The sequence below is a fragment of the Haemorhous mexicanus genome, chromosome 4, assembly GCF_027477595.1.
Source record: "Haemorhous mexicanus isolate bHaeMex1 chromosome 4, bHaeMex1.pri, whole genome shotgun sequence".
NCBI lineage: Eukaryota > Metazoa > Chordata > Aves > Passeriformes > Fringillidae > Haemorhous > Haemorhous mexicanus.
In genome coordinates this window covers 59,883,463-59,904,770 of record NC_082344.1, presented here as the reverse complement: position 1 = coordinate 59,904,770, position 21,308 = coordinate 59,883,463, and the positions used below count along the sequence as shown (strand labels likewise).

The following is a 21,308-nucleotide window of genomic DNA, read 5'->3' as shown; positions in this document are numbered from 1 at the left end:
GGCACATGAAAATAGTTTCCAACTGCAGGAGATACTATACTGATGACAGGCTCTCAGCTTTGATTTGCTCAAGGCATCGCAGAGTAACCTTAAAATAGCAAACTTACTGGAGTTAAGATAAGATAGGGACTTGTTTGCAAAGTGCGCTGCCTCGGCCGTCCTGCCGGTGCCCCGCCGAGCCCACGGCCCCGCCGGCTGCCGGCACCCACGGCCGCCCACGCCGCGCTCTCCTCACCTCGAGATCGCTCCATACAGAGTCCTGGTTGCACATGTCCCACGCCATCCAGCTGCGGAGCGACGGCAGGAAAGCTGGCAAACTACAGTCCAGAGGCAGGCAGGCAGCAGACACTCATGCAGGCAACGAGACCCTCTCTGAGAGTGAACCGAAGGCACCTGTCTTACTACTGTTCCCCGTCACATGACAAAGCTATTAAAAAGTAGGCTGGGCTGTCACTCATCCAGCCTTCTGGAGCCGCTGCTCCAGCCCGTGACGTCAGCCAGGGGCAGACCCAGCCTGAAGTGAAGTAAATCTTTGCAAAACCCGCTCAGACCTCGGCGGCCGCGGCAACACGCTGCGATTCAAAGCAGATTTCCACGCCACACCCCCGGAACACTGCTCCTGCCGTAGCACAGCTCCTATCCCTCCCCATCTTTTTTAATTTCTTAGCTTGCTTCCTTTGTCTTCCCCCCACACCCCAGCACACAATAGGCAGAGCTGCGCTTATGAGAAAGAAAAAGTGAAGTGACTCCCAGCCGAGCCACAGCCTGCGGGCTCTGAGCAGCCCGAGCACCCCTCCCGTGCCTGCACCGCTCCCCCGCCTCTCTTTGGAGAGGCTGTCCCAGAGTTCGGCAAAAGTTACACCACCTCCCAACATTTTTTTTTTTTTTTTTTTTTTTTTTTTTTTTTTTTTTTTTGCACTCAGGGATTTTGCACCTCCCCGAGTATTTTGGTTAGGTTATGGTTTGTCATAGACAATTGCAACTCAAGTTAGTTTTTCCACGGTAAATATATCGGCAATCCCGCCCCCCCGACCCCCCAGCCCAGCATTTCTCTGACATGGACTCAGCATCTATAAAAAATGTGGCTACAGTTATCTCACCTGCTCCGAGGGGGAAGCCTGATCCTGTTCCCAGATGGATTACAGTACTTCGAGCTGCTCTTTAATCTCTCCCCTGTCTCCGTGCATTCCCCAAGAAAGCATGGCTGTGACAAGGAGCTGCCTCCGTCCTGCCCACCGCCGCCGCGACCCCCGCCCGCCTCTGTAAGCTGCCTTAGGACGCGCTGCTGCACCCGCCCCACCTGAACCCAGTGTTTATTCATTGAAAATAAATTCATTAAAAATCTCTTGTCGTGTGAAAACCCAGACACACTGTTAACACCTGTCTCCCCGTCAAAGCCCTTCCCAGACAATAAGGGCTGCTGCAGGTGCAACTGGTTTACGATGCCCCTTTGCGTTGCGTACACAACAAATGCCATGTACAAAGCTGAACTGCAAATTGTTGTCCAGGATAGGGAAAGAAAACCCAAAAATAAAGGTCTTGTTTAACTATCCCCACCTGCCTGCTTATTGTCTTAAGCTGCAGTTCTTTATATTATCTGGGTGCAAAAATTCTCGTGAAATGTAAATGCTGGCTCCCTTGTGCTGGGCTACCAGTCAAAGTTACGAAACTATAGCTTATCATCCTCCATGCCATGAAATATTCATTTTCATTGTTATTTGCAAACTTGAGTATTCTAAAGACTAAATGAATTCAATTATTATACAAGGCTATGGCAATTTTGCTGAGAGGAAAAAAAATAAATAAGAAGTACAATTCTTGAAATAGCCTTTTCCCCACAGACACTGGAACCTTCAGAAATGGTAGGAGGTCTCAGATATATTCTTAGCTTATTTGTGTTTCCTTGTAATTCATTATTGCCAGTCCTGATAAAATGTACATTTTTCTGAGTTTGTGCTTAAGTTGCAAATCACATCACACTGTCATATTTTCACCAAGCACTGATGACAAAAATGGCATTGTTTTTACTTGACTTAATTAAAAGAAAAAACACAGCAAAATACCAAATAACTACAGAAAGCCTTTCCTACAAATAATTAAATTAATGCTATTGCTTTGCTCTTAACAAAAAAAAATCCCAAAACTAATTTCCTTCCCAATTATATGCTGATTTAATGATAAAACTGGAGTAAATTATTAAGATCTGTGGCAAAGGTGAGTACCTCTACCCCCGGAACAGTCAACTGTGAAATAATACTGGGCACCTGCCTGCCTGGAGTACAGTTGGTTCTTATTAATTATTATCTGTGGATCCATGGTTGGTGGAATACTCTCCTTCAATACCTACTTATAATTGTGTTCATTGACTGTGCCGAATCCATCATCTGTTGTTTTTTTTTTTTTTTTTAAGTTTCATTCACACCTTTTATAGAAATGTATTTACACTGGAACATTTCATATTGCTGTTTTGGATATTGTGACCTGCTCATGTTGTTTCTATTTTCTACATTTCCACTTGAATGCTTTCCCTTCAAATTAGCAAGTTAACTGATAAATATAAACTGTGACCTTAGTGGTGCTCTCACCATACAGGCTTTAGAGATTGAAGAACTTTTCTAGTGCACTAGAGACAGAGCAACCAAAAGTAACAATTACAGAGCCCCAGAGCTTTTCTATGGCCCTGTCCACATGATACTATCCACATGATACTAGCTTGAACTTTGCTGGCAGTTCCAGCATTACCTGGAGGAGACGCAAAGCAAAACTCCAACTAAAAAAGACTGATATTTCAACAAGGGTTCCACATTGCTTGGGAAGAATTTTATTTATTTTTAACTGAAGTGTGTAACCCCAGCCATAGTATAAACTTACCCGCTAGGATCTTTCTTTCCCATGTTTTACTGTGGGTTTTGAGCATAGTGCCCCAAGGAGGAGAAAAGCAAGGAAGACAGCTGCAGTGGTGGTGTAGTTTGGAAACGACACAGCCTCCGCAAATGCAAATGAAGCCTGTGAAACCCAGCCAGCACCTAAGCTGCTTCCTCAAAGGAAACCTTGTCTTCTGAGCATTCCCTAGAAGCTTTAGCAATGCTCTTCCCTCTGTTTTGACAACACTAAAGAATTGCACAAACATCTTTTGTGGGGCAATATCTGAGCACATGCACACACGATACTTGGTTCCATAACAAACATACAAAGAAACCCTCCTTCAGCTGACAAAGTCTGCGGCTCCATTGGACACAATCTGCCCTGTTGAAATGTCCTTTATCAGACCACCTCTTCACACACTGCATTTCCCCTGTTTTCAGGTTAGTCTGCACCAGGTCTCAGTAATTCCCAAATTTTGCCTTTTCTTCTTTAAGGGCCATGATTCAAGAAAGTTCTGGTAAGCCTTCCAACAACATTTGGGCATTAATTCCCAAATCCTGATACATTTCTAACAGGGCTGGAAGGTACGGCTGCCTGCAACAACTGGAAATACAAATCAAAGACCAAAACCTTCAAACCCTCCCTCTGTCCTTGACTTTTTCCTGGATTCAGCAATCATTTTACCCTCCTCTTTCACCCACATTTTTAGCTATGGGTCAGGTTTTTTATTCCTTGTAATTTAGCTTTCTCAAAGAAGCTACTGATTTTGGAGACCTTGTGACCAAAAATTAGTCCCTTGATTATGGCAAGAAGAAATGTTTTCTTTCCTTGCCCCCAAGACTATGGTATTTGCTGATTTTTGAATAAATTTGCTACTTTCCTAGGGGAGTAAGGAAAAGCAAACTTGTACATAAAAATAGTTTCAGGCTCGAGTTTCAGACAGATGAAGTTTGCAAATCAGTTCTCACATCAACTCAAGACTTTCTGCTCAACTCTCCAAGAGTTACAGCAAAAGATCAGCCAATGCTGTATTCAAAAGAGCAAACTGCACTCCAAAGATGTGTTAGTGTGAATGGTGTTCTATATAAAGTATATGTACCCTATTAATTTTTTATTAAAAATCTTCCTTCTGTGCATCTTTATTCTTATTTTTTGCGCAGTCCTGTATTTGTTCTCCAGTCCATTGTCTCTGTTCCACTTCTATCCTATTTGTTTGCTCTTTTTTTCCCCCTTTCTCATCTTCTTTTCCATATTTATCCAGTTCATCCTACCCAGAATACACCTCAATAGCATAAGCCAGTGAATCAAACTCCTTGAACTTCTGGGTTCATTGGTGCAGTAATTCTACACTGGAATAAAGCCATCTGGTCTCTCTAGTTGTGTTAGGGCAGTTACAATCTGAGATTTTTTTTAACAGAGAAACCCAGGCTAGTTCTCTGTACCAGCTCTCTGAAAAACTCAAGGGCCAAGTTAATTCCTGGCCCAGCTCTGGGTCACAGGCTGCTGTCTGAGGAGCTGTATATTCGAGAGTCCAAAATAACTTTCTCCGAACAGCAATGCGTTACTGACATTACTGACACCAGGCTGAATTTTGCCACACCTGCCTCCACTGACTGAGGGCCCAAATAAAGAGCACTGAATGCCAGGGGAAATCACTTGCTCGTTCATGTGCAACTGGACCTGACTGTGACTATTTACTATCAGTGCAGATTACCTGATTATCAGCGTTAACCAGGCTTGCAGACATGCGACTCTTTGTAACTGGGAGCTTGTAGTGAAACCTTCCAGGAGTGTTCAAGTGAAGCAGGAGGATCACAGGCACCCACTACCAGAAGTTTTATAATTCTTCTTATACCTCCCTGAACATCACCCTCTTTATAAGCATACCCTCTGTCACTTACTCATTATAAACAAGAAAAACTAATCCACTCCAGCGATTATGTAAAAAATATATTTGTCTCTTGTTTCCCCTCCAACATTTGGAGCATTCTTCAGAGCCTTCATTTGCTATGATTCACAGGAAAGTCCAGCTTTTCAGGCTTGCTAAAAGGAATATGAACAGTGTCTTTCACTTGGGTGTTACTGTTTTGCAGAAGGGCTGATCTGTAAAAGAGTATCTACCTTTAAATTTATGACCTCTATATGTTTGAGAAACGGAGCCATGTAAACACATCCGTTTCCTGGGGAGGCTGTGCTGCTGTCTGAGCACAGACACCCAGGCAAGCCAAGGAGACAGATTCCAGTTTTGCACTGTCTTGCAGGTTGGCAGAGCAGGCAGGACCACATCAAAATCGCAGACCGTTGCAGATCTTCATCATCTCTCCTTTACTCACCTCACTGCTGATATTTCCTTGGAACAAAAGAAGTCATAAAGTTCTTATTATTCCCTTATCCTTCCACACATTCAAGTCCCAGGGAAGAGACCAAAACCTGATATTATCAGACCCAGGGAACTGGTTTTGGACATTCCTGTTCAGGGGTCTGGAACATCTGCCCCACTCAGAAGTCGTGCCCTTCCTCCTCCCACTCCCAGCCTTGCTGGGATGCTCATGCCCTTCCAATGACAGGCAATTGTCTTCTTCAGCTTCAGCCACACAGGGCAGAACATAGGGAAGCTTCAGGAACACCCCTTGTATTTGGAACCCTCTGCAGAGCTCTGGAGCACCTCACCCAGACCTTTCTCACTACACATAATAGCATCTACCTTGCACCCTTTCCCCTGAGCACCTAGAGAATTTCCCTGGAGCTCTTCTTCCCTGACTTGTTCATAGAATGCCAATCTAGCTTTTACTGACTTTTCTGAGAGGGATCAGGAGAGGATTCTATAAACAACCACCATGGATTTGTTATCTTAGAGTACAGAAAAGATTCCTTGGGACAACCATAAGGAAGTTCATGGGAGCTGTCAGCCTGCAAAGCTACCAGCCTTCACTGCGGTGGCCACCCAGCTGTCACACTGCATTTGGGGTTTGCTTTGCCATCTGGCCATTTAGCCACCCAGACAGGGCCTCCCAGCCTGAAGGGGAGCTGTGATGCCCTGGCTGCCACAGCAGTGCAGGAGAGGTTAGTGTGCTCTGCCACGCCGAGGCTCGCAGCAGCTAGAGGAAGGAAAAATCTCTCATTTCCATAATATCGGCTATCTCCCCTCTAAAATGGCTGGCAAGGCAACTGCAGTGGAGCACACACAAGGCTGCAGCACAGCACTGGAGAGAACAGTAACCTTTAAATACTCTAAAATCAAATCTTGTTTTACACAAAACCGCTGTGGTAAAGTCGATGTGAATGAAGCACCTTTGAGTGAAGGAACAGAGGGAAAGGCAGTGGACAGTTTTAGTGCCTCCTAGCAATTCTTTTTAATAAACTAGAGATGACAGACAGCCTTACCAACACATCTCTCATCTTCAAATATGACTTTCTTCAGACAGAGCTCAGTGGAACTGAGTCAGCCTTTTTTCTTGGGCCTAGCTCTTGGCATTTTTCATATTAAAACAAAGTATAATGCAGAAATAATTCTGGACTATAGTAATCTGATGGGATTTCAGTAACACAGGCCACAGATTTGCTCTGCAACAATTTTAGGCAAACAAAATAAAATTAAGATATCACACAAAACACGTAGTGTGTGGGATTTTTTTAAAATACACTAAGGATCAAGTTACCCTTTATAGGGCTATGCCTGCCTGTGGAAGAGTGCGAGCTTTTGCAGAAACTCCTGTCAGTGGAGAACATGGAGAACTCATGCAACAGCCAGCACTCACTGCTTGGCTTCTGAAGCTCCCAGGCTTCAGCAAAGGTCCCCTTCCCCAGGTCCCCACAGCCCCTGCACCCTGTTTTCCTGAGTCAGCCAAGGACAAGCCAAGCAGAGATGGCATCACCTCGTTGCAACACCCAACAGTCTCATGCAGACCAGGCTTCTGAAGGATCAGCTTTGCCTGATCTCTTAACTAGTAGTTCCTGCCAGCCAAAATTGAGCCCTGGAGTTATTTTTAGCCAGAGCCCTTCATGAATTGCAGTTAACTTGCAATATGCAAACTAGTGACTAGAGCTAGAGGAATCCCTATGGGTTTCATGGTTCCACTCCCTGCTCAAAAGCCCAATTATTCATTTTTCTTGGAGCTGCAATATTAATCTAAAAAAGTTGCACAAATGGCAGGAGATGTCATCCTCCCTCCATCCCCAGTTCAGATAACTGAAATAAAGGAAGATAAGCATTTAGCCCAGGGCTTATTAGCTATACAAAGTGCAGCTGTAAACCTTTCAAGGCTGACCCTACTCCAGCAATGCTTTTGACAAGAAATTTGTCAGTACTTTCACCTCTGACTCAGGGCCAAACATGCCAGTTTGGAATGGGAGAACTAGCCACTGAAAGGTATGGGTGAGTTACTATTTTATTTTAATTTAATTTAGTTTTATTCTATCCAAATCACTTGCCTCAATACCTGTATGAGAAAATACAGGAAAGTAAAAGGGGCGGTTAAAGTAGCTGGAAGGGGTGACTGCTCTAAATCCTTTGGAAGGGAATGGAAATCTTTAAATGGATTTAGGCAGGCTTTGAATCAGACCTTATCACAGAAGGTGGGACCAAGACAGTTCAAAGCAGAAACTCCTGCACCTTTTTTTTTTTTTTAATTTTCATACTATTCAGGCTTCCCTAGCTTTCCCCTGTGAATACAACAGGAATAAAGTACATAGATTGCATCAGCTATCACCATGTTAGACATCTTTGTTTCCAAGAAATTTAGTATTTGCTGAACATCTTTGCCCTGGGACACTGATTATATATTATTTTGTGAGTGGGTACCAGGAAGATTCATGCTTCCTCCCCAAAAGAGCTGTAACTGTACTTTCATTACTTCATGTCTATCAACAAATAAGGCAAGTTTGCTAGTTCTATGTTTGTCCCAAATGGATCTCTGCCATTGTAAAATTCCCCAACAATCTGGCTCAATTAAAAACTATTTGTTGTTTCTGCTCTTTTGAACTCCACATGTGGAAGTGCAAGTCAGGGCAACGCATTTAACCAAAAGCACTGAAAGGACTGTGTAGGATTCACACTGAAACAGAGACTTCATCAGAGTGCACCATTCCCTTTTGCCCGCTGCAACCTCCCCTTCTCTCCGAGAAACAAAGCACCAAGTAAAAATAGGAAACTGTCAGAATGGAAGATTATTTTAATTTCTGTTGCAAGCTGTTATGTAAAAAATCCTTCTGATAAAACAGCAAACCAACACCAAAGAGCACTTCATCACAATATTATTACCAATTTATTAAACCAAGATTGCATAGACTGGAGAAATGAGTGTGACACATCCCCAGGGGTTTCCTGGAGGTAGACCTCCAGCTGTTTCATTCTCACATGCGCTCTGGCTTACAGGGACATGGAAAAATATTTGCACTTCAGTTCAATGCAGCACAATTTTATATTGTTTGCAGGTTTTCTTTAAGGAAGGGTAGAAACATGCACGCCAGAGATGTACACTTTGGGAGATAGGGCTACCATCTTCCAGGGAGAGTAGGGGAAAACACATGGTGGTTGTTAATTTATATCCTGGACAATGCTGTAAATCGAAGCATCGCTGACAATTCCTGCCCAGTAAACATGCTCAATTTCATCTCCCGTAAAAAGGCGAGCAGGCACTAAATAGCAACACATTTTGATTTTCATTTAGCCACTTTAATGATAGGTGATGTTAGTGGAAAAGATCATTTATCTTCAGATTTATTTTATATGAGATAAAAGGCCTTGCCAATTTTTTAAAATTCATTTACACAAGTGAATAAATCTTCCCAAACAATAAGTAGGAAAGTCATATTTCTTTAACTTTGCTAAAATCTGAAAATGCTGATCTTGGAGTGAAATAGACAGCACTGGCATTTTAATCAAGAACATAAAGACTCCTCTTCTAAACAAGAAGCACAGCTATACTTCAGAAAAAAAAAACCCTCTGATTCAGAGGACAGCCTTTTTTAATGCATTTTGTCAAAAATCTCTGATAAATCAGTAGAGTGCAATTTTTATGTCCCCTTCATTTTTAGATCAGTTCCAATGTGAAGGCTACCTAAAAATAGACAGAACCTAACCTTTCAAATATCTATACTGCTGCATACCACGAACGCAAGCTTTCAGTGCCTCTCATGGCTTTCAGGAGCCTTGTGCTGTGCCTGTCTTCTCCTCCAGCACATTATCCCATGTTGCCTGCTGCACCCAGGCAGGAGACGAGCTGCAAGTTGCAATGTGCAGTGCACTGCAATATGTGATATCTCCATTTGAGACACACAAGCAGAAAGATCATGAAAACCAGCCTCCCCTTTTGGCTATTGGATTTTTGCTACAAAAAGGACTCTGACAACACTGAACCTAGTAAGTGGGGATGTGAAAATGAAGCTGTGCCGGCCGCCCCAGCAGCTCTGTTCAGAAAGTGCAGGCTGTCTGGTGTGCAGCACGCCACTTAAAAATATGAAGGGGAACAATAAGCTCTTTTATTGTTTTCTACAGTGCTTGCAGACACAGTTCTACCCATCTAAAGAAGAGATTTCGCAACAGTGCACTGAAGTGAGTGACTGGTGTAGAATTACAAGACAGCAGAATACTCGGTAACTATTTCTTTGCATTACACTTTCAAAACTGTGATTCTGCTTGGCCTTAACAGCATAGGTCAAATTCATCCCAAGCACAATCCCAGCAATTTCAGGTCAGTGGTACCTGAAAAATCAATAGCATTTAAGTTGATGAAGTTATAACAAGGGGGATTTCGGCCCAGGCTGTACAAATACTTACTTTTATTGTATATATTCTTCACTTGGTATTATGCTATATTTCATTGTTCTCAAATGCTAAACCCTTTACTTAGCAGGTCCTAAAGCCACACTAGGAGCTGAACAGGAGAAAGCTGTACTAAAATCCAGTTGTGGGGCTGCCCTGGAAGCTTTGAGTGACTATGACTTTTGCTTACATGAAATAGAAAATCACCCTTGTACCAGTTGTTAGCTAGCTACTCCTAGCAGGAACGAGCTCGTAAGGACTTGCTTTTCTTTGTTTACTGTCAGGCTCTGCTCTGATGGAGTCAGAAGTTTGTCAAGGCATTTTACTCTGTCAAAAAATGAATAAAATAACTTACACTGATAAAATAATGAAATAAAGCAGCATCAGACTAAATGAATTCCTTCAAAGAATTTTGGATGGAAAATGTCTTACCTGCTGACAGGAAGGCATGAATAGCAAACAAAGGCATAGGAATAAAAGCTATTCAATAAAATATCGATTTCATTATCACCACCTATTCAACTTAATTTTCTTGGCATCCATATCCCTAATGCAGGTTTGTGATAGATCGTACAATCACTTTTTAATTAAGCCCTACTGTGCCTTGTATTAAGAACAAGACAGTATACATTATGGCACAATATATCTACCAAAATATTTAATGCTCATCCTTTTCATTTTGGTATTTAAAAGTTGTTCTCTTAGGAGGTGGTATCAGTATTTAACAACATTCTTGACAGTAAGTATAAAAACAAAAAGCTTCATACTTAATCTAACCATGTCAAAACTGAAACTCCTTAAAATAATTGCCTTCTGAATATATAGTATTCCTATTGCATTATTTTATTATTTCTCAGCTTTCAACATCTTAAGATGCAAAACTTGTTCTTTCTCCTACATACTGATGAGATGGGAAGTGGCACAAGGATAAAAAACTCACATTTGACCAGTTGAATGGTACAAGAAAAAGATATTATCGTGTTACAAGAGATATTTAATGAGAAGCTGTAAAAGACTGGCAGCTTTCTGTGTTGGTAGTATTTTTTGTTTGAGGTCTCTTTTGGTGTATTGCCCTTCTGCTGCTTGTGATGGGGCAGATCCTCATCTTCCACTGGGGTACTGACACTTTCCAGAGGGCAACATCCACTTTAATAACTAAAATGTACCCACCTTCTTCCAAGTAAGAAAAAGCTGTTGTTGCATGAGGTTTTAGTTTTTAATGCCAAAAATGAATCAGTAAACATATTTACATTATGGTATACTATTTCTTATTCTGTACCCATAGTAACCAAATTAATCTCAAGGCACTGGTGGCATTAATTCAATCTGAAGCTCATACTTGGGATTTTACATAGGTGCCTTCATCCTATTCTTCTTCTCAACTAATAAAATGTTAATATATGGCAATATATTTATTTCTGGTTCAGTTCAAGTTGAGGTGTGCAGTACTTTGCAGAAACCTAATTAATATGAATCATACATTAGAACACTCTGTTTAGTATACAAAAAAAATGGTGCTAGCACATGAGGATGAAACAGAAGACCCAGGCATTCATTTCTAGCTGTAACTTCTCTGTCTCTAGCATAGGGAAGGCCAGTTTTCCTTACCCTTCAATCTCCATTTAAAAAAAATCCTTAACATACAGTGTAGTTCTTCACTGAAGAACTACACTAAACAAATCACAAATTATTAAAAAAAAAAAAAAAAAAAAAAAGAGAAAAAGGAGTAAGGAGATCTTGGAAGATGAGATACTGACATCTCCCCCTGTACCACCATGAGTTTGGTGCACACTAGCAATGAACTAGTTACCGCAGTAATCCAGAAGTACTGTCTTCAGCAACACCCACTGATACAAGTTTTCCCACTGGAAGAGTCTTCAGCCAAAAATACCCATCCAGCTGATAGTGAAAACTATCTCCACACCCCAGGAATTGTGCCTGAACTGCTCAGGAGACATAAGCCGCTCAACAGCTGTGGTGTTGTCTAGATCTTCTCTAGACCTCAGCAAGAAGAAATCCAGTTCTTTTGTCAGAACTTAATTTGGGAAAGTGGATACCACAGGCATGCTGCTATCCCAAAATCTGCTCTTTTACTTAGGTTTTGCAGCAACAGTTCACATTTCTTGGAGCCTTTTTTACCTAGCTGTTCCCAGTCCCATGGATTCCCAGGAGCACTAGTGTCCCCAAGTATTTTTGTGCTCTCAAAATGTCCAACTAAGAGAAATTACTGCAGTAAACAGTGCCCAACTTGATCCAACCACTGACAGAGCAACAGGGCCACATTCTGCCACCCTTATTCAGCACACCCAACAAGCAGCCCTACCAAAAGGCTGAGCTGATGTGAAGAGCTCAGGCAGTGCTTATGGAGCAGAGGGAGTGTAGGTGAGCTGTGGCTCACCAGGTGCAGATCCCCACTCTGAAAAGGATCACCATCATGCAGTGCTGCTCTCCATGGAAGGTCAGCCCCACACCCACCACTGCAGGACAGAAAACCCTGTGGGTCTCTCCAACAGGCACATCACATCACTCAAGGCTGTACGAGGAGAAGCTCAAGCCCAGCTTTTGCAGAAGGACCCACCTCAACCAAACCTCCACAGGACCGCATCAAACAGCCGGAGTTCAAAGCACTCCCCTGATCATTTCAGGTTCTTGCCTTGGTAATTGAGCAGCAAAACTCTCGGGGGGGTGGGCCTGGTGTGCCCCTGGGCACTCCTGTAGGGCTCCCACTGGCCTTGAGCCCTGCCTGCATACTGCATCCAAGGGCACAGTCCTTCACTTTTACCAACTGCTACAGGGTAAGAATTCCTAGAATGGCTCAAACACATAGCAGTTCAAATATGGGTACTTTCAGACTTCTTTTCTATTCCAAATTATGTGCTTTGCCAGCTTCAAAAAAAAAACAGATGGAAAATACGTCCCTAAATGTGCACCCTTGTGATCATTCCAAAAGGAAAGCAACACCAAGTAGCTTAAAACGTTTGCTAGAAAAAAATCTTTTCCATATCATGCAAATAGCAGACAAAAATAACTGCTAGGCAATTTATATACATACAAATATTGGTTATTTTAAACAGTAATTTGTTATTGAGGACATCTCACTGAAATATTATAATATTCAATTTCCTCTGCATTTGCATGGAAAAGGAGCTGGAGAGCACATGATCATTCATTTAACTATTACATAAATACGTCTATCATAAGATCACACGGATTTCAAGCCAGAGTTCAAATACATGTTTAATGCATGAGAGTATGATGAAGAAACTTGTGAACTCACAGGTCTCGTAGCACAATCTCAATCAGATACAGGCTTGGTGTAAATATGTACAGTATCGTGTGCTTTCCAATAGCACCATGTCTCCAGGCAGCAGTCTGACATCAGCAAAGGAGACAGGTGGTTCCCTTTCCAGCCCCGGAGGGGTGAAAAAAATGAGTTAAGACACTGTGTAAATATAGCAATATTTTTTCCTCAGTGTTTTGCTACAGTTTTCAACCCTTAATGAAACTGCAGTGCATGAACAATTCTCATAACATCTTTGCTACAAATCAGTGAGTGGATGTCATGTCCTAAGATATTTATAGCCTTAAAGGTAGTGGTAAGTGATACTGTTTGGCAGCCTTGGTTTAGAAGAGCTGAAGTTATTTGCCTTTTGGTTTCGTAAGAAAGGAGCTCCAAAAAGCCACAAAAACCCAGTTTCCTTGCTCTAAATGTATCCCTTTCCTATAGCAGATCACTGTTACTATTAATGCCTGTAAGAGTGACAAACAGACAATCACAGGCACAGAGCAGGTCACAACTGCTTTTAGCTAGCTCAACTTTGTAAACTCTAACAGTGTGAGATATGCTAAACCCTGCACAATCCACATTAGTTTGATTTTGAATCTCACATTACAAGAGTTTACATGTATGGTAACCTGCATATAGAAAAACCCAATTTGGCCTTTTTTTTCCTCTCTGTACATAAATAGATACTTTTTTTTACACAGTGACAGCCACTGCCTCTTAAACCATTTTCTTTTGTTGCATTTCCTTAGAAACACAAATCTTGTTCCTTGGCAGCAGTTGCTGTAAGTGCTGTACCACATGCCCAAACTAGTTCTCACTCACAGCTTTAATTCACAGTAAGTGGCACGAAAGGAGGTCAACACTTCTCAGAAACCACTTTCAGTTCTTTGCTGCTTCAGTATCTATTCTATAAAGCCATCCGCCCTAACAGAAAGAAAGTTGTTTCTTATATTGTGTCCCCTGCTTTTTTATTATTGTCATCTTTATGGAATGGGCTGCAGAATATATCTGATGGAATAAAAGAAGTTTATTCCTGGAACCACATTCCTTGTCTACCTTTTGCAAGATCCTAAAAACATAAGTAAAAAAACAAACAAAACAAAACAAAGCAAAACAAAACTTTCTCCTACAAAACCAAAATGGCCCTTTCTTTTTCTGTGCAAAAAGACTTTAAATGAATGGCATCTTGCAACTCAGTGTCAATCACTGGGTCTTACTTTCAGTTCAATTTACTTGCTTACAGAATGATTATTTTTTTATCAATCCAACCAAGACATCATGGAGGTTGAAAATCAAACAGCCTTCTTTTTGCTGTGATGCATCACTGCAAGAGGAACGGCCTTGCTGACAATATTTTGCTGTCACATTTGCCTCTACAGCTTCACTGCCTTCTCTGTGATCAATGAAAACAGATTTTGACCTCATCTATTTCATTTCAGACCATATTCTGCCCTGAGGCACACAAGTACAACCTATCATAGTTATAGTGGCAATTGGGGCAGAATTTGTTCCTTTCCTGACAATTCAATATGTGATTCATGAACCAGAATTGAATCCAGTTCTCCTTTCCTAGAGCTCCTCTGGTTTTTGGCATCAGTAAAAAAAGCAGCTAAGATGAATTTATGTTGGTCATATCAGCAGAACTGGCTGGGTAGTCAATAATCTGACTGCTCAGCAAGATGCTACCTGACCAAAATTTGTTACTGTATTTTATTTACACATTTTATTCTGTAGTCTGCTTGCTTGCTTGCTTCACTTTTCCCTCTGTTGTTTAACTAATAGGATCATAAGACTTGGAGAAACACCTCCTAGTTTTGAACATTTCTGACTGGCTTAATAAAGCAAACCTTAAAAAAGATAATCCTCTCCACAAGCATCGCCTTAAAGAACACCCCTGCCGCTAGACGCGGAATACGTGCTGTATTCTCAGGGTATGCAGTTGCAGGCAATAACTGGACGATCAAGTTTCTCATCAATCCCCAAGACAATCGACCACTTTTGAACCTACAGGCTCCATTTCTATTCACACATGACCCTATGTGCCAACACCTGCATGTGCTCATTCATACAACTCGCTGTACAGCTGAGGTGAGCACACTTCAGCACACACAGTCTCACAGGGACACACAGCAATGCCGTCTGAGATGTGCAGCACCCCAGCACACCTCTGCTGTGGGGCACTCCCTCTGCATCACCCAAACAAGTAGGAGAGTCTGTTCTAGACCACTCTGGGAGTACTGGCACTCCAGAGCCAATACCAGGAGCTCTTTTTGAACCCTAGAAGTCCCCAGCATCTCAGTGTCTCACTCAGGACGACAGCCATTGCATGCACAGATTATATCATGATTTTCTGTAGGATTCAGTTCTCAAGCAGAGGCAAGATTTACATCACTTTGAAAACCACATACAAGACATCTAATGAATTGCATACAGGACCCTAATGTATGGTAAATTTGATGTATGGTAAAAATAAACTCCTTAATAGAACAAAAGCACTAATCAACATATTGCATATTAGGCCTGCAAAGTGCCAATTATCTGATGAAGAGAAGTAATATTACATAGTTCCAGTTTCCTCAGTTATTTAACTATTTATGTCAATGGAAATCAAGGAAAACAATGCCTATGGAACCATACATGAAAACACACATGAAGGATTTCAGCCAACATTTCAGTTTAGATTTAAATGTAAGGAGAAAAAAAATTATTCAACAACAAAACAACAAAAATATAGCTCAGGACCTTCAAGTCCTGCTGCATACTGCTATTGTACTGGTTATGAGAAAACAATTTTTGGAAGCAAATTATTTTAATTTCCCTCACCATTTAAGAAAAAGGCATTCAAAGCAAAACACAGAGCCTGATCCTGCCCTTCTGCAACCTCATCAACAGTAGCCTTACCACAAACTCCAGTGAAGCAGGATTTATCCTTTCCCATGGGCCATGCTCTGAGTCCTTAATTCAACACCTTATTCACCAACTTGTTCCATGAGATTAGCTGTGGTTTCAAGTGTTGTTCATTCAGAGCAATGGGTCTACAAACACCCTCTTTCTCTGTACTGCCAAATTGAAGAAGATATGAACAATTTGGGGAACGTTACCAAAAGCTCAGAGAGGATGTCAGTACCTTCTGTGGGGTTTTCTTTGGAGTGAGAGAGCTTCCTGAGTTTAAAAATCAGGCTTGTAATGAAATAAATAGAACTCCCTTCTCTTCCTTGTTTTTTTTTAGGTAACATGACCTAAAAAAGGATTTGCAGATACACTTGGAGAGGAGAAAGCAATCTTGCATTTATTGGATTTTTGTTTATTTTCTGCATTTATTTCAGAGAGTTTCTCAAAATTTTCAAACATCTGTCAATCCTATAAGGTTCACCTTTTCCAAATGCAATGTGTCTAGCTTAATTTTCTTCCATTTCTTAGTGTATTTATTGCACTTACTAATAATTACCTGAATGCCCACACAGTGCTTTAAATGGGGCTGCAAATATCCCCTTGATCACCATCAGCAAAAAGCTTCTCCTCCTAGAGAGAAAAAAAACCCAGCACAACTTTTCGATCTACTGTTTGCTGTTTTTTAAAACTGCAGGAAAACTTGTGCCTGCAGGGCCGAGCCCAGTTCCAGGGCAGCCAGGCAGACCAGGAGGGGTCTGTGTGCCGCACCGGAGTCACGCTCGCTCGGAGGCAGAGCACCAGCCTGCCAGAAGTGCTGATTCACTGCAGCCACTGAAAAGGTGGCTTAGCAGCTAAGCTGGGGTGGGGGGGAAAGATGGCACAGAGCAGGGGGGCATCTTCATTGGTACAAACAAATAAACAGGAGGGAATGCCAAAGCTGTTGCAGAGACTGGATTCCCTGAGATCCCCGCTTAATACATGCGTGTTAGCTCATTTATTGGAACAAAAACTGTTAATACAGCTCTAGCCATAGGGGGACAAAAATACTTGCAAATGCACAGAAGTCATGTAAATCAGAACTGCTGCTCTATTTTACAAGAATTTTTTTCCATTAATTAATTTCATGACTTAGAGCAAATGAGCATGGTTGGAAACAGGGGACCCTGCTGATACCAATCTCACAGCATAGGATACTTTCCCTCTCTCAGATATATAGCAGATGTACGCTCTGGCTCAGATCCAGGTGCAGACTGGGTACTTTTGTGGCTAAAACACCACCTTCTAACCTGGTTAAGACTACTAGTAACTTTTTCTGGTTTGGAGTTAGAAAATATCCCATAAATCCCCCAGGATTTTAAAATCCAAATTCTCAGAGTTGTCACATTTATAATTAGAACGATCTGATACGACTGGCATTAGTGTGAGGTAGGAACATATCACAGAGGGCCAAGCAGACAAACTAAAATATTTCTCACCGTTAAAAAGGGAATTCTTCCAAGTAGAAATGTCAGTTGAGTCACAAGGGCTCTGTGCAAAAGTAGCACCTCTTCATCCTCATACCTACTCTTAGAAAGTCCTGTGCTGCTGCCTAACTTAGCCCAACAGACCACACCACCTACCAAAGCCCTGCCAACAGCTCTGGCTCCCTGTGCTAACCCCAGATCTTCCTCCAAGAAGAAGATTACTTTTCTGTAAGTGCAGGTTGTTTCAGAGTTACCTGTAACACCCCCAAGCCCTAAAGACAGCATCTCTGTTGATACTGCACACAAGAAGATATGCCTTCACACTGAAAAAAATGATGTTTGATAAAACACTTTGTCACAGTATTCCTGGATGCAGAACTTGTTGCAAGAGTAACCTTCCTGTGTGCTGATGAAAGTACTTTTCAAGTTGTTTACCCCCATACTGGAGAAAGAGAAAAAGAAAGTAGGAAAGAAAAGGGAAGAAAGGACAGAAAGAGGAAAGGATGGAGGGTACACTATTCTAGTTACTGAATAGGCAAACAAGCCAGCAACAGACAAATGAGAACAGCTGTAAGGAACCTGGCAGCACCAGCATTTTGAGGGAAACAGTAAAGAGGAGCCTGGAAGACAAAAGAAAGCCTGGATGCAGATACTAACTTTTCTTTTTTTTTCCTCAAAGAGGATTTATGATGCTAGATTTTGGTTGACTACTAATACCCACACCTGGATAAATACAAATGAAATTAATTTTACAGCTGCAATCTTTCCACATTTTGAACATGGTGATTTGCAGTACGAAACGCTATCATGAGGTGTCAAAAAGGAACATAAAACATAACATGCAATATTTTTTGAGAGACATCAGTTGTAATTACATGAAACCAAAGCAAGCTGCTCCAGGGAGAGGTGGAAGGAGTCACACAGCAGAGTGCCTGGCCCGTGGTGCAGATGGCAAAGCTCAGGCCAGGCAAATACAGTGGGAAGGCCACAGGAGCTCACATGTATCAAATAATAACAGGAATGTGTCTCTTCCTTCTGCCACCCGGTCACTGAAATCAGTGGGAAAGCAGCACGGAGATGAAAATGCTGTGGTCAGGTGTAAGGTTAGACCTTCCTACATGACCTGAGATTACAACCCTCATCCCTCATCCCTCTTACTTCCACATGACAACCCTCATCCCTCATTCCTCTTATATCCTAAACTAAGTCACTGGTCTAAAAAGTTTTACTAGCACACTATGGCCAGTCTTCATTCTAATGTATTTAATTTCTCTTGAAAATCAGAAGTAACTGATCTGCAACACAGACTTGGTATTAAAACACACCACTGAGGTGTGAAGAGATGGTGATACTCCTCAAAGAAAATATGAAAAATTTCAGAATACTATGTCTGAGAAACAAGGTGTGATACTTATTTCAGATTTAGGTCAGGAGCAGTTTATCTGCTCACAGTCCTTCCTCTCTTACCCCATGACCAGACTGGCAAATTTTCCTGTTTCAGAGAATCTGAAATCTCCCTGTTCCAGCTTGGGAGAACCAAAAAGGTTGCTGTCCTTTAGTCTCTGTACCACACCTACAAAATACTCTCCAGGAACATAATATTTTCCTTGTTGGCTTCTACTGGTGAGGGTCATATTACTAATGTATTTGGCTCACCTTCCTGCAGCCAGACTTTCCCACAACAGGTGTGGAGACCTACAAACTGGTCACATTTGTATCAAAAAAGCATCAGGTCCTTTACAGCATGAAATCCATGATTTCATAAAATGGGTCAGTGCTGAAGAAAAGTCTCTTTTCTGGGAATTAAAATAGGCAATTTGCTTTCTGGTATTTCACCTGCCTCCTATATTATCACAAGCATGACAAATTAATGGCTATAGCTATATTATAGCACCACTATGCTCTATATTGCCATGAACACTTGGAAGGATACTGCCCCTCTGAGAAGCCAAACCACTGCACCAGCTTTCCTGGATAAACTAGGGGTAAACAGATGCCTTTCGAACTACGAAGAATGACAACCAATTTTTACAAATACACTGAAGAAAACTCTTTGTAAGGTTCGGGTTTTCCCTTGCTTGGGTTTTCAGTATTAACACTTTGGGCACCTGATATTAGTCCCTCCCATATTCCTCACTCTGTGTGGAAAGCACAGCGCAGTGCTACAGCTGCGGCATTTTGAAGTCTGCACAACATGCTGTACATGCCATTGCTTGACATTTTATTGACAACAAAGGCCCGCAGCACAGCAGAGCTTTTGGAGATGGGATTAACATAATGAACTCCATCTTCATGGCTTTTTCATGGCATTTCTTTATGAGAAAGAGTGAAAAAAGACTCAAACCAGAAGCAAACAATTTTTTTAGTCTTTTAGGACACAGTCCCCTCTGAAATTGTATAGTCCTGAAGGACAGAAAAGTCTGCAAGTAAAGAAGCACATTTGTACTTGTAAAGAGAATATAACTGCTGAAGAACCAGGGTGAAAAAAAGATACTGACCTTTCTGCAGGTCAAGAAGAACTCAAGTATGGGGCCTGGACTAGTACAACATTATAGCTGATAGAGCAGGCTCCATCATGAGATAGTAACATGAACAATACTGAGCCTTCCACATGGGACCTTCTACTACTCAGGGGTGGGCTGAAAGGGTCTTGCAGCAATGCAAACACCAAGATTTCAAAACCCCTAAAAGTACACGTACAAACCACAGTAGATAATGCTTATTTCAGTCCCAAGTCAAATGGTTCTCATGCATGAGTAGTCCAGACAAACACAGCCACTGAACCCAGACGATGTTTGCCAGATGTCCAGCCCATAGTTGCAAGATGGCCCTAAATGCAGGAAAGAGAGTAGCACTCTGAGCAGGAATCAGCAATTTTGTCTGCAAACTCTGATCTTCCCCTCTTAAAGCTTCAAGAAAACTCTTCAATGAAAAAGTGCTTGGCAGAGTTTCCATCTGTTCTTGGCTGGACTCGCTAGCCAAGTCTGAAGCACACAGAGCTTTGCTTTATTTTTTTTCCTGGTATCTAAGTAAAACTCTACAATATTGCTTCTTTTTACAGAATGAAGTAGAGCAATCACACAGCCATCAGTCCAGCCTATCTGTAGCTGCTAAAAAATTAATTTAGACAATTAGGAATTATGGTTTCTGATTTTTGCAGATTTTCTTTTTCTTTCTTTTTCTTTCTTTTTCTTTCTTTTTCTCTTTCTTTCTTTCTTTCTTTCTTTCTTTCTTTCTTTCTTTCTTTCTTTCTTTCTTTCTCTCTTTCTCTCTTTCTCTCTTTCTCTCTTTCTCTCTTTCTCTCTTTCTTTCATTCTGTCTTTCCTTTTAGTGTGTTCCTTTTTTGAAGTCCTGTATCCCAGCTTTCCTTTTTGTAGCCTTCTACAAACACCTAAAACAACCTACCTGAGTATCTAGATGGGTAACTTATTCAGAACCTTTTCCAGGCAACAACAAAAGAACACAGCAATTTGGTATGACCTCAAACAACAATTTAACGAAATTAATGTTGCAAAGGTGCCTTAGTAAGAGATCAAAGAAAAAAGATCACAATAGTCACCAATTGCAGCAATAACCTGTCTGCAACTGAATTCTTGGCTGTAGTAAGCTAACACATTATATCCACTTAGAAATTAAAAGCTGCAACCTGAACATGTGAACTCCTTGCAGAAAATGGGGCAAATTACTCTGGTCACTGCTGAAATAATGGGTATTGAGCACCTGTCCTAAAAAGTTCTGTCAATTTGCAGAATCACAACTCAATTTCTCTAGGAAGTTCTGGGATGCTTTCTGAAAACCAAACCTCCACCCTGGTTCACAACCTTTGTTTAAGGAAGACAAGTAATCTACATTGTGAAAAGAGACTGTGTTCATTTTCCTGCCGTACTTTTCTGTGACCTGAACCCTCAGTTATATAAGAGTGGGAAGCATGGACAATTCATTCTTAATGCTAGCTCAGTCCTGGCCTCTCCTGGGCACTGGCTGAAAATAATACTAAACCATGCTGAATCATTTACAGTAGCTTTATGATGTGGATTAT

At 41.5% G+C, this 21,308-nt stretch overlaps 1 protein-coding gene across 2 annotated transcripts in view; it reads right to left on the bottom strand.

The window, feature by feature from the left end:
• PPARGC1A (PPARG coactivator 1 alpha) overlaps positions 1-21,308 on the bottom strand; it is a 364,297-nt gene that overhangs the window by 68,127 nt on the left and 274,862 nt on the right. Inside the window, exon 1 of one of the 2 annotated variants that reach the window (XM_059845076.1) lies at positions 236-591. The exons of the other annotated variant lie outside the window; for it this stretch is intronic. Coding sequence (XP_059701059.1) covers positions 236-283 — 48 coding nt within the window. The 5' untranslated portion in view covers positions 284-591. Of the gene's footprint in view, positions 1-235; positions 592-21,308 lie in introns of those variants that run through there. 2 annotated transcript variants of the gene reach the window in all.